Consider the following 18,399-nt stretch of genomic DNA (forward strand, 5'->3'; position numbering starts at 1 on the left):
GGAGGCCAAACACAACAGAGCTGGAGGGAGACCAGGGCAGGACAACCCGACGGAGGCCAAACACGACAGAGCTGGAGGGAGACCAGGGCAGGACAGCACAATGGAAAAACTCTTCCATGTTGGTCTAGGATAGGACACTGCAATGACATGCAAGTTGAGTCTTGAGGTGAGGCAGGGGAACTCCCAAACCCTCAATGGCTGACAGGACCTCTTTAGTGGGCAGAGGAGGCGCTCAGGGAACATTCAGCATTTCACCTAATATGTCAATGGCAGAACTCCGTCCCTCAGCGTTACCCTGCAGTGGCACACCGGTGTAAAGGCCTCACCGGTCCCATAAAGATAGCGCGCCCAGCACTCCTGGCTGTGCAGGAATTACATCACCCCGGCATGGCCAAGGATAGGAAGATGGCAGCGCTCTGTGATAGAATGGGGACAGGCGAGTCGTGTCTGGAAAACCCCTTTACATGGAACCCAGCACAGAACTTTCCAGATTGTGCCCCACATTTCAGGTCCCGTGGGGACCCCGTGGGGTTGATAGAATGACAAAAACATGAAATCTTCGTATGGCACCAACATTGGGGGTGGGGAAGGTCTGTACAACACAATGATATCAGATTGTCCACCAATAGGAAAAATTCAACCCAGAAGATTTTGTATTTTGTTACTTTTCAGAAGAAACTGATTCCCGGGTCATTCCCATGTCAGGGGTCCAACCACCATTCTAATCCTTTCTTTACAGCTTGGTGCATTACTAACCCGGGACAAGCATGTGCTTCAATCAGGCAGCTTTCACTGGCTGCATGCTTGCTCTGTTAGAGACTCACCAAGTAGTGAAGAGATGAGCCTAGCAGTCCCCAGTTATAAACATTTCCCCCCCATATTTAGGATAGCGAGTGATCCCGGTGTCACACATGGAAGATGACGGATGCATGATATCCAATGGCCGGCATTTGCTGCATCATTGCAGGGATGAGACTCCCCCCGCCCCCCTTCAGACATAACCATGCCGGAAGAAAGAGGACAGATGGCCGGTGCTGCAGCTCAAGACTTTAATGTGTAACTACAGAAACATACAAGTGAGAAGTGAAAGCCTACAAAATACAACACGGGACCAATACATTTACAAAACATTCAAAATTCTTACAAAATGGCCGTATTGGTCCAGGGGTCGGAGTGTCTTTACAAAGCGAAGGGGGGGGGGGCAGATTATCATTCCCCTTCTTCCCACTGAATCTAAAAGCCTCCAATGTACAAGTCTCAGAAAATAGTGTTCAGGGCTCTTTACAAGCAAACGCTTCCACGCCGCATCCGATATCGCAGGAGATGCAACTAAGACTGTACACAAAACCCAGCAGCAGAAAATGAGGAGGGGGAGGGGCTGCTCAGGGGGGACCTGTGAACGCTCCAGCTGTTCCCGCCCACTCAGGACCACCCACGCAGTTCACACGCTAACAATGCGACGATTTTCCACCCCGGGTGGGGCTCATCTCACAACCACCCCCCACCCCTCAGTCCGCTGAAAAGACAAAGCCAAGACTAAAAGCTTTTGCGGTGTTTTTTTTTTTTAAGTTGCATTTCAGAACGATATTTACAAGAGATCAAGAAAAAATATTATATATATTCACACTTTGTTTGGCCAAAAGGAGAAAGAAAATATCCAAAATGTCAGCGCTCATCCCCTGTGAGCTGGGAAGATATGTCAAACAATGCTGAGCAGAACAATCCAGGTCATCCGGGGTGACAAAATGCTGGGCGGAAATTAAACTACAATTCTTCACATTGCGCTGGCCGGCTCCTACGGCCTGCTCTTAGTCCTTGAGGGCAATGCGGGCCCCTAGCTGGCGCCGGAACCTTCCATCACTTGCTGAGCTTGCTTCTGCCCCATACAGCACTGAGCCACCGACTGGAACAACCTGCAGGAAAGAGGAGAGGTCACTGTCTGTGCTTCATCCAATGAGAACAGTCTGTGCACAATAACTCCACCCACGCGGAGCGCTAAACTTACTTCTCAATCTCCGGAGCGCAGTGCACAAATTCGTGATTCCAGAATTTGAAAGCAGGATTTTTTATCAGCTCAATAAAAGTGATGAGAAGACCCCAAGGATGTGGCCTGTTCACAATCAGTCGCTCCAATAGAACTCTGCAGGCCAGAAAACAATCATCAGACAAATCTCACAGGAGAGGACCGGTGACTTCAAGTGGACCTGTCACGGCATACATATACCAGCTGCACAACATGGACCTGTTACTATAGGGGGGGGCATCAAAAGCTCACTTTATTCTAAATAAAAAGACCCTTCAATGTTCCAGGAATTCAAATCTTTTACCGTGCAGTCTATTGAGGGACACAAACCTGATACCTCTGTTATAATGCTACCCTTTAGGATTGGAACGTGGCCAGCACAGGATAACCTCATACAATGCATAGAATGGGCCATCCATGGCCTACTCATTCTAATAGGAAAGCACAGCAGCAACATGCTGGAAGGAGAAGGAATTTATTCCGGTCCTCAAGGCGGAAGTATAGCCCACTGTTTGTGTGTTCTCAATGTCCCATCAAAACAGCTGGACGTCTAGGTGAATAGTGGGTGAATAACTTTATTGGCAACCAAAAAGACCATAGATTCTCTGCCAACTTTTTCACATGGGGGAACCCTGGAAATAACTTTTTAGGTCTTTAGGGCCCCCCTTCTATAATTCCTATATCCACAGATCACAGTATATTAGTGTGGTGGTCAGTGGGGGGAATTCTTCCTACATTGCTGGCTAATGGGGAGAATGTCACCTTACAGATAGCCAAAAACATCATTGGGGTCACTTCTAGTGACCCGAGAGGTGCAAATTGCTCAATGAACCCCGAGCAACCTTTAATTTCCAGGTTAACTAAATCCCGTTAAGAAACTCTACTAGAGGGTTATGGTATGACAGGGGGCACAAATGCTGCAATAATGATCTGAGTAGTACAATTGTGTGCACATCTCAGATAGCAGCAGCTATCCTTTATACAAATATAAGTGAACGGTATAAAGTTATACAGAAAGCCTTTTTCTGCCATCACTTGGGCACTTATAAGCCCCACATGTACATATCTGCCCCAATACCAGCCCTTGGTGCTTCCGCCATAATCTCACCGAGTGATCTGTTCCTGGATGGCCTCAGTGTTGGCCTCAGCAAAGAGGTACAGCATGGTGCAGCTGAAGTAGTGCGTGTGGCTGTTGGGGTACCGCAGCTGGTTGGCGATGGCATTCAGAAAGAGGTAGCGCCCTGTGCAAAGAAAAAAAAAAATTCAGCTATGATGCCATCTGCTATGACAACAACAGGAAACACATTGTAAGGATAGATCACCTTCAGTGTCCAGGTCCACTGCCAGGTTCTGGAAGATGTCCATGTGGGCAGAGTGGGTGATGGTGCTCATGGAAGGGGTGCTGCCTTTGTTGTGGATGTGCGCGATGGCCTGCGTGCCAACATAAAGGACTAACGCATTGATCAGCTGGATGCTGTAACGGTTTCCTGGTTCATTAGATACCTGCAGAGGAAATGGCAGAATGTGAGACTGTAACCCCATCCTTCCCCAAACATTCAGGGGGTACAACAGACACCAACCTGCAGATTACTCCGCAGCTCTGAGAGGAAAGTCACGGGCGAGCGAGTCTTTAGGTAGGAGTCCAGGTCTTTTTTGAACTGTGGCGGCATCACTCCAGTGAAGTTGGTGAGGATTCTGGGTGCAATATTAATTTCACTCAACATGTCCACCTGAGGAAGAGATAAGAATGGCTGTCATCCCCTCATCAATCCCCAATCAGCATGGTGTGTCCTTCACTTTACCCATAGAAGCCCCACACAATAGAGGGTGCAGAGAATCGGTAGCAGAGAGGACACCACAGTGTAACCGCCGTCTACAGAATGCCGGTTTATTAACGGTGCAGAGTGACCCCCGTCATGTAGAGAAGCAATACCTTGAGGTTAGGGGTGAAGGGGTCCGGAAGTCTCATGTTTCGGGGAAAGGCACTCAGGATCAGATTCCTCAGCTGGATGCAGTTGGGTGGAATGACATCGCAGAAGCCATAGTGATAATCACAAAGGAACTCCGGAAAGTCATGGAGCAGAACCAGCAGTACACGCAGAGTGCCCTACAACACAAAACACAGTAAATATCTGTCATTCCTGTAAGTGATAACCCCGAGAACAGCTGTCAGACCCCTGGAGACACAAAGCTGTACTGAACTGGTTTACAGGTGACATCCCAGGGTCTTTGCTCATTTATATTCATTAAACAAACCTGCCAGTGTTCCTTTACCATCATCATCCTCACTGATGAAGCTACAGGCCAATGCAGCACAAAACTAACGAGGATCACCACCACCCCAATGTACCTCAAACCTATAATACCTGTTGGTACTATATAAATCCTGTTTATTAATAATAATAATGTAACAGTCATCCATACCCCAATATCGCAACAGATATATCATTTCTATTTAGTAACAGCACTAGTGGCGGGCTGTGCAGCTGTCTGTAGCTTTACTGCACAATACAACAAAACCCTCTTATACCCAGTGACAGGCCAAGTATAGTAACCCCATAAAAACAGCTTGTATACAAATCCAACACTTCTACACATCATGACACAACAAGGAGAATTTACCACGACTTACCTTGTAGAGGATTTGCATAGGTTTGGCGAGCTCCACATTTCGAAGGAATGGGGCCAGATATTTAAAGAGGTCGATCAGTAGCTGGGCATACATCGGCCAACCCTGCCAGTGACAGAGATTACTAAAACAAATTCTTAGCAAGGAAACAAATGCAAATTATTACAACCTTTACTTACCTTCTGCTGGGGAGTGTGCGCCAACATCCGTGCAATAAAGATACGGTGAGAAATGAGCTCCAGCCAGGCATAGACAAAACCGGCTGCTTTGGTGGGCCGAAGGATATGGAAGGTATTGCTGTATGAAAAGACATAATGTGGTCACAGGATGCTCCTATAACAGGCTACAGGTCTGCAAAGTGTGGCTACAGGACTTACCAGAAGGCAGTGAGGGTCTGGAAGTTGATGGTTTCTAGCACATGTTCCGGGGCATTCAGCTCCAGCAGAAGCATAATGAAGATGCGATGGTATGGAAGCTGCTGGAACTCGCTCTGTCTCACCTCATGATCCTGGAGCAAAACTCCGACTACAATGCCAAGAACCTGTCACAGAACACAGGAGGTCAGCGCCCCAATACAGAGAGACCCGCGGGAGGTCAGCGCCCCAATACAGAGAGACCCGCGGGAGGTCAGCGCCCCAATACAGAGAGACCCGCGGGAGGTCAGCGCCCCAATACAGAGAGACCCCGGGTGGTCAGCGCCCCAATACAGAGACCTGCGGGAGGTCAGCGCCCCAATACAGAGAGACCCCGGGTGGTCAGCGCCCCAATACAGAGACCTGCGGGAGGTCAGCGCCCCAATACAGAGAGAACTCGGGAGGTCAGCGGCCACAAAACTAACAAGAACTTCATACTCCCCCCACCCCCGTCCCTTACAGATGAGGGAAGGCCCTTACTTTGTTGAGGAGATTGATCTTTGTCACCGTATTGGTGGCCTCTCCAGAGTGCTTCACTAACAGTGCGATCAGCCTGACAAAGGCGTCCAGGTTATGGTAGCACTTTGCTCGGATCATGGTGGGGTTGGCAGCTGGATTGTGCTGCTGTTCAGCCTGAGCGCGGTAGCTTATTTCCACGCACATCTCTGTACACAAGCGGAAGAATCTGGTGATGAGGTCATCCGTCTTCAGAATGCCTTGCTGGTGCATCTGATCAATAAGAAGGACACGGTGAGATGGGGTTTCTTAATCACAGGGAAGTCACATCAGGAACAGAGACTCACCTGCCCAACAAATGCAGAGAAAGCCTTGGTGCTGTCCCGTCCAGCGGCGGCGGAGTGGTACAGATTGACCCATTCTCTCAAGAGGTACTCCGCTTTCTCGCGAAGTCCTGGAGGGTCATCATACTCTGATGCTTGGGATATCCCCGAATGCATCATGAAGTTTGGACCACCCTGGGCTCGTTCAATCATGGCTTCAAAATTAGAACGAAGCACGTCCATCAGCTGTGGAAGCCTGAAAAAAAAGGACAACAAAGTCATGTCAGAACCCACCAAGATTTGGGAACCCACAAGTGGCACACTGACCACCACAGGGACTGTACAACCCTTACACACTACGCTCTATGCACATAGGGATAGGCATTGTGTACAGGTCATGAATTTCTGTTGCACCACAGCGTAACCTCCACCCAGAAAAGGACACAGGTTTAAAAATGGTGCAGATAATGGTATGGTAGAAATCATCTACAAAACGTGCAACCTACCCTTCTGGGGCATTGCCCCTCGAGTGTGCATTGATGCGCATCAGAGTCTCAATGGTGTGGAAAAACTCTGCCTCTGTCACATGACTCACGCTGCGCTCATCCACCAGCAAGATCTTGACAAGCTGCATAGCAAAGGCCACAGCCATATAGTTCAGCCCATTCTCCATAGACTGCCGAGAAGATGTAGATGATGAGTAAAAGAGCCAATGAGAAGAAAAGGACATTAGACAAAACACGCTTAAAGCTTACCTGAGCCAGGTGGACATCATACTGTTGCATATTCACAAGATGGTTTCTGATAAGAAGTTCCACAGCCTCCACATTGTACTTGTACTCATCCCGGCACTCAATAAGACACCTGTCAGAAAAGCTCATGAGAAACTTGTAGAGATATCCACCCAGAGCCACCAATCGCCCCCCGGGCCCCCTGTGCCACAGCCCGTCCACCAACCTCCCCCCGGGCCCCCTGCGCCACAGCCCGGCCACCAGCCTCCCCCCGGGCCCCCTGCCCCACAACCCATTTACCCTGAGTACCAACCTCCACCAAGCAACAAGACAAAGCCCATCCATGCCACAACAGCAACCTTCACCCCTTATCCACCCTAACCTCCACTCAGAACACCAATTATTCCCCTTTATGTTGCAGTATGCACCTGGTAATTTGCTTGTTGCACCATGGAGAACCATACGCCCGGCTGTCTTGCAGGGCTTTCAGGACTAGTAGATGACATTCCCGGTATCTAAGCAGGAGATCGGCATCAGCTCCACTAGTAGCATCCAGCAGACCTTCCACAGCCTGAGGAGAAAAATATATATATATATTTTAGGCTGCAAAACTGGAGCTGAATCAGGCGACTTGCACAGTCCTCTCCAAGTAATTTCAGTTGGAGATTCCTCAGCTCCGTCTAGATTTGAAGCCGTTATTAATCCAGCACTGATAGAGAACTCACTGCAGTCTCTGGACATAAGCAGGTCTTGTTGACCACTAAAAAAGCATTTTTTTTTTTTTTTACCATTTTACAGGGATTGCAAGGACCCAATACATAAAATTGTCACAAGTTCAAACTAAGTGGTGCTGGAAAGTTCAGTCACATTTCATAGGGGCATCAACAGCTTCCAAGACCACCAGGTCACTCAAACCACTGCAAAACACGACTGACTGCAAGAACTCTTATAAAGGAGAACGCTGTGGAGTCCAGCCTGAAACAATGATAGATTATTGATGATCTTGTGGAAGGAACAGATGCAAACTTGGAAAAACCTTGTGAATGTGAGTGGGACATAAACCTCCAAATAGGAGAACAATGCACGGCTATTAGTATTGAGGCCCTGGCTCCAGAAATGTAGTGATCTTATCACACAAACATGACTGATAAAAAGTCAAAGCTTCATTTCCATTCAGAATGGTCTCAGGAGACAGATCCACCCCTGCAGTGCCTTCTACAGATCTCCCCTACCTTCTGTAGCAGCCCCAGAGCAGCAATGGCATCCCTGGTGTTACGAGCCAGTGCAACGGCTTCCAGCAAACCTCGTAGAGCCTGAGCTTGAGGGTTCATGGCGAGCGTGGGTGGGATGGTATGCAGATGTTGTTCTAGTTCAGCGATACACTTGTCATAAATCTGTGCTACGTCATCTGTGGCCCAGGCTTGTTGCTGAAACATAACACACACAAAGTTAGTATGCGCCATAGAACGTGGAACCTCCTCCACAAATAAACAATACTAAAATCTGTAGCACCTTCATGGGCTGAGCCAAAAATCCTGTGGGTTGAGTCAAATCATTGGTAGGAAGGAAGCCAGGAACATTTCGTGCAAATTCCTCATAAACAGCCAGCTGTTTGGGGTCCACACCACCGACCTGCAGAGAACAAAGCCTGGCTTAGTTTACAAAATACATGCCAGTATGACCAGAGGTGGCTATACACAGCAGCACAATCTGCATAGTTCTCCATACATGGATCAGACAAGCCAGCTTTACCTTTAGTCGAATCTGCTCCGGCATCCTCTCCGCCTGGTATGTCAGTACAACGGGGTCACAATAGCGCCGCCCCTCCTGCCTGGCATGCTTCCGTAATTCAAATTCCTGGACAAAAACAAACTTTATTGTTCTAAGGCAAAGAACAAGCAAAGAATTCATATTTAACTGATACTAAAGACACAAGTCAACCATGGATCAGAACCAGCCCAAAAGAGTTCTACGTTCCAATACACCTCGGAGCAAACAACCCAAAGACCCCAGGGGTCTCCCCCAGTTATCCGAGTGAGTCTGTAAATGTCGCTCCAACATTGGTGCTGAATTTTTCCTGTTTGACCAACATGCCTACAATAGGAATGAAAATAAGAGGTAGAACTGCACTGCCAGCCCTTCACAGATTATGAAGTCCAGCCCAAATGTGGCCAGAACCCCACTGGAAGATTTCTCTTCTGTCACGACAGCCATAGCATTTTGGATTTCCATCACTTGGCTCAACGACAGCACAAAAATATTTCCCAAAGTGAACGCAGACCAAGAATCCCCGATTGGGGCAGTGAGGTTCTAAAAGACCAAATTTTAAAATGAGCATTTGCCAGAGTGTGCTAATGAAATACACAAATGTTGGTATTCAGCTACTGGACTAAAAGATCCCATCCAGGCCCTTCTATTCCAGTACACCCATCCATGCAGAGAAGCACTGAGCCACCATAAATCTAGACCCTTCTGTTCCTGCGGAGAAGCACTGGGACCCAGTACATTTAGACACCTCTAATCCTGCAGAGAAGCACTGGGAGCCATTAGGAACCATTGGACCATACATACCGTGGCCAGCCTCTTGTCCATTTCTGGTCCAGCCTTCTCTACCGCAGTCTTTTGTATAAAGCAGCAAGCCAGCTCACAGTTATCCTGAGCCACTTGAGCAGCAGCCTGCTCCATCATCTCCCGTTGCTGAGGGGAAGCAGCCTGAAGAATAGAGAGTTAATGTCAAAACTTAAAAATCTGTTCATCCAAAGATTACACACCGATATGTCCCACCCAGTAATACGACGTCATACACCTCAATGCTGGATTGGTACATGCTACCTAGCAAAAGCTGCCCAACATACCCGTAGAGATGTGGCAAAGCTGGTCTTCAAGTTGGTAGCGATGCTCATTAGCAGAGGCTCCCTGCATGTTATCATGGCCATGCCAGCAGTCAGATTGCGCATCATATGATGAGCAGCCACGCGCATTCGAGATTCCTCCGAATCCAATGCAAAGTCCTTCCGTACTATCTGCTCACAAGTGGTCATTGCGATCTTGATGGAACGGTCAACCACAGGATGTACCAGCTCCTGCACAGCCCGTTCGATGGCCTGCCGCACATATTGCTTTAGGTGGGGGTGAGTTTGGAAGAGAGGGATCTAAAGAGGGAAAAAATGATTAGTATCACATATTCCACTGCAGCACAAAGATGACATTAATCTGCAGATTGTTCACTTACTGTTGGGTTGAGCGTGATGTGAGGTGCGATCCCAGCAAGGGAATAGACGTGGATATCATGGTAGCTGTACTGCGGCTGTGGTGGAACAGTTACAGTGGAGGTGGTGCTGGGAGGTGGGACTGTGGCTGTAGCTGAAGAGAGACAAATCATTAGATACCATTCACAAAAAAAACAGAAGCCAACCCCAGGACACAAATCTTACCTGTGAAGACTGCGTCAGACTCCTGTTTCTCAACCGAAGCCCAGAGCTTGCCTGCTGTGCGGATGGCATACTCGTTGGCACTGGGAATATTAGGCAGCTCCTCTGGCTGTTTGACATCTTTCTTTGGGGCAGAAAGCTGCTCATCTAGAGACTTTAGACGATCTTTGTCTTTAAGGAGGCTTCCGGGCTTCAAGTCATTAATGTCAATGGCCAGATTTTTACACAAAACCTCGATCTCAAACTTTAAATTAAGCTGGAGGATGGAAAGGATTTATAAAGTCAGCCGAATGCAGAGAAAAGACAAACTAAACTACAATGTCAGTGCACAAAACCGACCTTCAAATCATGCTCTTGGTGAAGCTCTGCAAGGACATTCATAATCGCCATTGTCCATGGATTTGGAGGTCGAAAAACCTGCACAGAAGACAAACCATCATTAGGAAAAACACACCAGTATGATCAATGTAATGAGAGGAGGCAGCAATACGTACCACACTCCTGACGCTGGACTCCAGGACTTTAGCAACAAAAGGCACCACATAAAGCAGCTCCTGCTGTCCCTTCACATAAGCCTCCAGCAGCAGCGACTTCACATCCAGGTCCTAGAAATTTAAACAAAATCACAAGTTAAATACAGCCAAGTGGAGGAACGGCCTTGACAAAAATCACCTGAGCCAACCACTCCTCCAGAAGTGGCACTGCCCTACCCAAACCCCACAAGAGAAGAGATCCCCCTTCCTGGAACCCAGCCCCACCACGAGGCATCATCCTTTTTCAGGACTGCATTCACCTGGTGGGCACCTCATATCCAACTGCTGTACTAATCATAAAGAGCTTACCGTGTGCAAGATGGGTTTGTTTTTGGCCAGGGTGATCATGCCCAACCAATGACCGAGGTTCTTCAGAAGAGAGCGGTCAGAGAAGTTAGCAGCAGCTTTGTCAGATGTCAACAACACCTGTTGGAAAACATGCAGTCATTATTATCAAACAAACAAGTGTATAGACATAAAAAACCCTGGAGGGATGTATACCTTGATGTTCCTGTAAGTCTCTGCTAGAACCATCTTGTTGAATTCGATATTCTTCAGAGCGTCCAGGAAGTTGGAGTATAAACTGTGAAAGTTCAGTTCAATGCTCACCCTCTTCATCACCAAGTACTGGGACACCCAAGGCATAAACTCATCTTTCACGGTTTCCTTCAGCTCCTCCACCTGTCAATGTTACCATGAAATTATTAAAAAAGCAGCGTATGATAAAGGGAAATACATCATGACTTGCTTGGGCCATTATCAATTATTTGTATTGTGTCAGACAGCCACCATGATAGAATACACAAAGGAAATCTCCATGCACCGTGTTACACACAAGGAGAGCTGCCAGCCCTTTGTGGTTATACCTTCTGTGTCATGTTGGACTGTGAAAGGTTATTGAATATGAAGGCAATCTTCTCTTGCACATTCTCTGGTGGCTCCACAATTCTCTCGGTCTGGTCAGTAGCCACTAGCAGTGTGTCTATGTTGGTAGTGTTGATGGACGGCTGAAAAGGACAACGATGTACAAGTTATCAGGGGTTTTCCATAGTCAAAAAAATAAAAAAAATACACTCCACAAGGATTAACCCAAACCGTAGTCTTACCGGTACATCCTTCTTGAAGCTGACTCCGGTGGGCCTGGTTATGGTGACTGTTTTGGCTGAGGTTGTAGCGGTAGATGTGGTAACTGCATTGGTGCTTACAGGGCCGGGAAGAGGAGCTTTGGCAGGGACCTGGGCTTGTGCCTGAGCCTGGGCCTGTGAAAGTGCAATACTGCCTGGGGTGGTGATCGATCCCTGCATCTTGACTGGGGGGTCCCGAGACTGCTGACCATACTCTATATACTGAGCAGAAGGGAAGAAGGTGTCGGTCAATCAGGACAAAGCTAGAGCAGTGAGTACCTAAAGAGTAAAGTACTTACCTCCTGCAAGTGATGAGGAAACTGAATAAAGTGACTTATGGAAGCCAAGTGCTGACAGTACTGAGGATAATCCTTCAACCTGCAAACAGCACAACCAGTGTTACAGATGACAACCAATAACATACCAAATAATAAAATGATATACATACAGACACATCTAGAGACCTGCAGACCTGAATGCCCATAGTGACCCCTGGCCACTAAAAATGGGCACCCGAGCATCAGAACTGGACCATGGATGATGTTGGCCTGGTCTGATCACATGGACATACATTATTTGTGAATGAGATAACAGGATGCACTATTTGAAAACAGACCGGTGGAGGCAGCGTGACCTAAATATCTGCTGCCACTTTCAGATATCCCGATGGGTCATAATGGAGGCTACACAACAACAGAAGTTGAAAGCTTTGGCCGATTAGCTGTAGGAATACTTGATGGGGCTACACTAATATTCTTGTTCTAGAAAAAGGTCTAGGCACTAGCACATTGGAAACATGAGATTTACCCAGTAGTATAGCAGACCTACCTGTTTTTGAACCTATCTAGTGCAGCTATGCCAAAGAAATACATTTTGGATCCGTAAGGTTTGCGCAATGCTTCCAGTACATAGCGCAGTGCTAGTCCTAGGGCCATGTATGTGACCAGTCCCTTCTCAATGATGCCACCAAACAAGCAAGCGGTAATATGCAACTCTTTGTCTGGGTACTGAGGGAAGAAGCGATACTCTTCAAACAAATTGCGCAGCATGCAGTTAAAGACTTCGCGTTCCCGCTTTATGTTGGAGTCTTTAAACCTTTGCAGCATTTCCAAGACCTGTAAACACAGGAGAAAAATTAATGTCATAAGACAAATCTATAAAGAATACAATCAATGTACAAATACAACAGTACCCAAACAATATCGATATATGAGAACCCCTCAATTTCCCACAACTTGATGAGAGCACCCAGATTCTCCACAGGGAGGTTAGCCACACATTGTGAGAAAGCAAACGGATTACATCATGTCAGAAGGAAATACAACAGGGACACCCCCCCAACAAAAGTCATAAACCCCTCTCAGATTAGTACCTCATCCACAGACATTGTGGGGTGCGGGGGCTGGTTGTAGATGCGTTGGAAGTAGCTGTTGGCTTCATCATCAATTTCTTTAGTAAAGTGCTGATTTGCTTCTGGCCATACCTGAGAGAGGTCCGCTAGGAAGAAAAAAAAACACAAAAATCAGTGGAGGATGCAGTTGGTGATCACTGAATGATGGTTAAACTCAAGCAACAAACTTACTCTGCTGGAATGTTGGCTGATTGAGCCCAGATGTGCTAAGTTTCCTCTGTCCAAACGGGTCACTGTTGACAGCAGGAAGGCCCAGTCCTCCAGTGCCCATTCCAGTTAGACTGCCTGTCCCAAGTCCACCTGCATGAAACAAGGTAGGATTAGGCTCTGTGCCGCCTACAATTTCATAGAAATTATTAGAAGGACCCCATCTAATTACCTGGCAGCTGCGAGGAAAGTCCACCAAGGCCACTAAAAGCAGTAGATTGATTTGGAGTTGTGAGAGGGGGGAAAGCCTTGGCCGGTGACTGAGGCGTGCTGAATGCTGAGCCCAGGTTGGGAGGGAAAGCTGGAAGGCTCTGTGTGTGAGGAGCAGCAGAACCACCAATGCTGAGAGAGGCCATTGCAGCCAGAGGGTCGATCTGGAGGAAGAAACAGGACAACTATTTACACTGAAAAGAACCACAATCCATAATCCACAACCACATAGCCAGAATAATTACCTGTACCGGAGAGATGGCGTCCAGACTGCTCGTACTAGGAGGACGACCCTTTGGCATAACTCCTGGAGGAGGCTGACGCGCCTTATTTACCACATTGCTACAGTTTGCCACCATGGTAAGGATGGTTTCCGAGAGCTCCTGGGACACACTCCTACAAAAGGGGACAGAAAAACTCAGGTACAAGGCAAAAACCAAAGACCAGAGACACACAGAGACCCTTCACACGACATACCCTGCACAAGCCTGAAGGCATGCCAGCATTGTGGCCAGAGTTTCAGGAGGAAGTTGGGCGCTTTTGGGCTGATCTTTCTCTGGAGCTATGCCACCCAGTATGGAAGGGCAGCGCCGTTTGAGAAACGTCATGCAGGCTTGAACAAAGGGTTCCTGAAAAAGAAGAGATGCAATTCTAAACTCAGCAATATGAAGAAAGGAATCTGACTTACAGACAGCACATCACTTACCCCATGTTCCCGTATTTTATCCGTCAGCCATTTGTCCAGTTTGAGGTATTCCCGGCGTGAAGCAAGTGCAGCAAGATCAATAACAAAGGCAAATGGAGTACCATTCAGCAGCATCGACAAGGCCTGAGAGAATGCACAAAGATCAGTCACAATGTGGAGTATATAAAGACAAATCCAATAGTTAAATAGATGCTGTGAGCGCACAAGAACATTTTCATCATTGCTGGCAATCTAGGTCTAAACTCTCCTGCCCCACAGAAAGCAAACATTCTACCTTACATTCCTTGTTTATAACATAATACAATCATGTAAATCTCTTCACCTTCAAGTCCTGGGCCACATCAAGTATACGAGACAGGCGGGCTTGGTCATATTGCTCACCACGCATATACCACTCAGCCATGGCGTGCATGATCAGTTGGCGGATGGAGGGAGATTGGCCCTGCGAAGGGAAAAATAAAATGGTCAAATCTCACCCTCAAAAGACAAAATATAATTCATGTTTATAGAGGAGAACTCACCTGGCCGTGCCATGCATAGTGCAAAATGATGGCAGAGTTGGGATGGTTACCTAGAAAAATTGGCATCAAGGTGGATATGAGCTCATGCCTTAAGGTATGCCAGGAAGTATTGATTTGAAGCAGAGCCAGGACCAGCATGTCAGGACAGTGTTTGATGGGGTAGCTGAAGAGCTGTTTAACTTGCTCATACTGTCCCACCTCAGCCAGCCGTAAAAGTGACTCAATCAGATCCAAACTTTTCCTGAAAAGAAGATGAGGCGTCAGATAACAGACAGTAAATCACAAACCGAGCATGTGTGACCAAATCCACAATTACCAGGTAGCTATCTCCCGGTTGTCATCTTCTGGGGGAGCCTTTAGGATGTCAGTTGCCACAGCATGGCAGGGATAGTCAGCAAAGCAGAAGATATCCGGGTTCATCAAGGAATGCTGGATAAAGGAGAGCTGAAAGAAGAAAATTCATACAGAGCATTTCACAACCTTCCAGGCAATGCACAGGATCAGTAACTGTATATTCTATTCTCCATACAGAGAAACCTAAGAAACTTCAATGTCATCTAAACAATGCTGATTTATGGGTTGGGGAACCAAGACAATCCCTGAAGTGTTGATGCTAGTGCAAGGCTTTTCACTTCCAAATGACAAATGATAAAAAGAGGAAACAAACTAAAAACTGTAAAAAAATAAAAAAAAATAAAAAATCTACCACCTTCAATTCGGCAGGGAAGTCCGATCCATCCGGGGTGTCCTTCATCGGGTCCCGCGTTGTACTGGTCGATCTCACAGATCATGGCTTCCCCAGGGGTTTTAGGAGTTTGATATGTTTCATCTGCCAGCATGTCCGTGGAATTACAATCTAATGCACAAATCAGCTTCATAGCTTACATTTTGGACTAACGAACCGCCTTGGGAGAACTACCACTTACACGCTTATGGTTTCTATTCCCCAATATTTCCACCTTTACTACCCTGTTGTATACTACAAGAACATTGCTAGCAAACTGTTTCTGCTTCCACGTACATACCCCTGAGGAAGCCCTTAATGGGCGAAACGCGTCAGGCCCGAGGTCTTTCTACTCTCTTCATTGTAAACTGCCTATATCTGTACAAAATGACCACAGACTTTATGTTTTTCTATCTCTAAGCAAATTGTGTTAGTGAAACTTCTAGCACAGGAGAATTTGTATAGTAAAGATTATTTCCCTATTAATTTATCCATTTCTACAATTTTATTATGATTCGTAGTGCTGCTGAGAAAAGCCTGTCTTTCCTTTTCCTTCTAAATGACAAGTTTAAATACATCAATAAGTGAACCTAGAAAACAGAGCAATGCCCAAATCCTTACCTGTCCCTCTGCATGTTTCCAAGGTCTATAGATGAGATCCACTGGGAAAACATCCATGCCAAGCCCCCTCTGAATACCGTACACCACCGTCTGAAGCCCCTTGTTGTCACGGATCAAGAACCCGGGATGGTCCAGCTCGTAGGTCACTTCCTTGAAGTTTAGATTAGGATTCTGCAGAAATTAATTCTCAGTATCAGGCGTGAGGATAAAGCCAACAGAGTACAGCCAAAGAAGCTATAAATCCATCCATCACTTACCAGGTCTTTTACTACATCAATGAGAACCTCCACGTTCCAAGTGTGAGTCTGCACGCCATCATTCTTGTCCTTGCCATCGCTCCAGATGCCACTGCCAGGGGCGGTGATCGACTGCAAGACCCATATGAAAAGTTAGTAACCTCAACATGGCCACCATGCCCAGTACTGCTAAACACGAGATATTCACCTGTAGGGAGATGCCATCTGTGATCCCAGTGTGTGTCCGAGCCATCATCCCCAGGACCCGAGCAACTTGCACCGCAGTCACTTCCCGGACACCGAACTGAACAACGATATTCCGACATTCTTCCACACTGAGGTACAAAGGACAGGATAAGGGTTAGGTTTTGGTAAGTTATGGGAAGTATTCTGTATCCTCTGCAGAAGTCATTTTCAATCCGGGCTCCTCCGGAGGCTGCTAGGGGTCCCCTCTATAGTTCTGGAGCCCACACCAGCTGGCAGCCACATGACTAATGATCTTCCAAGCCGTGTGTGCGGAGGGGATTTTTCCCACCAAGACCCTTTGTTCCCCATGAACTGATTTTAGCAATGATTTCCCAAGTATTTCTCTTAAGTTAAGAAAGGCTGATCTAAGTGACCACCAATTATACAAAATTATAAATATTCAAGACCAACATTTTTTCCAAGTCTGCCAATGCCATAAGTGGAAAACAGTCCCATGCAGACTAACCTGGAGCAGAAGGTATAGCCCACTTCCTGCATGAAGTCTGCCAAGGAACTGTCCATCATGGTCTTGGTTATCCCACCGGAATCAGATAAAATCCGGTCCATTAGGATGTCCCGTTTTTCAGGGTAGAGAAGTGGTGCAAGCACCACTGGACAGCGCTCCTGGGGAAAATCTGAAAGAGATCAGCAGTTACATTTGTTAATATTTCATCAAAATTAACTTTTTAGTCCCCAGAACTTTAGACTGTGTGGAAAGAAGCTGCGGGTGGGTGGCAGCCCCTGTATTGTGACCCAACTGTTCAGTAACCACCCAAAAACAGATGGATGGTGCACCTGGGGAGAACACCGGACAATTACTTGTACAAGCACACAGGTGAAAGGACAGGGAACTGGGGTGCACTCTACATTCATACAAAGTCATCACTAACACAATTATTTGTTTGCACTTCCTGAGGACAAGCTGTATGCAGACAGGCCAAGCGTTTCCCACCACTCACCTCTGCGCAGGGTTGTGAGAAATGCCACAATCTGCTCCTGTCCAACCCCAAAGGCTCCTTTCTGTCCAAAAAGGAGATTGGAGAGCAGGAGGTGCAGGACCTCTATGGCGATATCCTGGAATCCACCTTCTTGGCTGCCACTTACGTCCACGTCTACGTAGGAACGCAAGAGATCAGGGAGCTTCTGCTTCACAAACTGTGCAGCTGTAGGAGAGAAAACTTTAATAATGGAATCCACCAAACTCACCAGAGATCACAGCAAAGAGACGCAGATCCACACCTGACTTACCAAAGGCCCGAAGGTCACTGTTGCAGGAGTTCAGAAGGGCCAAGCCAAAGATCACCTGGGGGGGGGGGGGAACAAAAAATAAAAAGCCAAAGCTTCATTAGGAGGTAAAACCCACAAATGGGAACATTCTACCCATCGCTCCATAGGGAACCCCATTGTCACCCCACTGGTGCCATGGCAAAGCTGAACATTTGATTCACTTACCTCCTGAACTTTGCTGAGCTTAAGAACTTTGCTCAGCTGGACAAAAAGATGGGGAGACGGCTTCAGACTCTACCAGAAAAGAGAAAAAAGCCAAAATGAGGAAAGGAGCGAATGTGGAAGCAGCACCACAGAAGCAGCAAATTCCCTTCACTGACCTTCTGATAGTGCAATGGATTGTCGATGGCGTAGGAGAGGGTGGAGATGAAGTTAGGCTTGGTGATCAGCGATGTGCACTCCTGAATCAGAAACTGGGTCTGTGGGAAAACAAGAGAACACGATCACAGAGCGAATGCCATACCAGGACCATGTGACGTACAGAGCGCGCGCTTCATACAAGGACCATGTGACATACAGAGCGCGCTTCATACCAGGACCATGTGACGCACAGAGCGCGCTTCATAC

The 18,399-nt window shown here is 47.2% G+C and overlaps 1 protein-coding gene across 1 annotated transcript; it reads right to left on the reverse strand.

Annotated features, from left to right (window-relative positions):
* Window positions 1-1,035: 1,035 nt before the first annotated feature.
* CNOT1 (CCR4-NOT transcription complex subunit 1) lies at window positions 1,036-18,251 on the reverse strand (the record flags this gene model as incomplete). The annotated part of the gene is given in 46 exon segments (XM_072422789.1): window positions 1,036-1,913; window positions 2,006-2,140; window positions 3,132-3,264; window positions 3,346-3,526; window positions 3,604-3,753; window positions 3,957-4,130; window positions 4,656-4,757; window positions 4,832-4,949; window positions 5,030-5,193; window positions 5,546-5,794; window positions 5,869-6,100; window positions 6,351-6,520; window positions 6,600-6,708; window positions 7,004-7,146; window positions 7,808-8,002; window positions 8,088-8,207; window positions 8,328-8,432; window positions 9,147-9,287; window positions 9,431-9,727; window positions 9,808-9,938; window positions 10,010-10,262; window positions 10,346-10,423; window positions 10,501-10,611; window positions 10,849-10,965; window positions 11,041-11,220; window positions 11,406-11,546; window positions 11,646-11,885; window positions 11,963-12,041; window positions 12,492-12,778; window positions 13,036-13,160; window positions 13,246-13,374; window positions 13,454-13,655; window positions 13,737-13,887; window positions 13,969-14,120; window positions 14,198-14,320; window positions 14,520-14,639; window positions 14,719-14,959; window positions 15,035-15,162; window positions 16,064-16,234; window positions 16,321-16,431; window positions 16,508-16,634; window positions 17,012-17,180; window positions 17,505-17,708; window positions 17,794-17,848; window positions 17,998-18,066; window positions 18,153-18,251. Coding segments are annotated over 46 exon segments (6,990 nt in total), but the record flags the coding sequence as incomplete, so codon positions are not given.
* Between the last annotated feature and the right edge of the window lie 148 nt (window positions 18,252-18,399).

This window comes from Pyxicephalus adspersus, chromosome 9 (genome assembly GCF_032062135.1).
Source record: "Pyxicephalus adspersus chromosome 9, UCB_Pads_2.0, whole genome shotgun sequence".
NCBI lineage: Eukaryota > Metazoa > Chordata > Amphibia > Anura > Pyxicephalidae > Pyxicephalus > Pyxicephalus adspersus.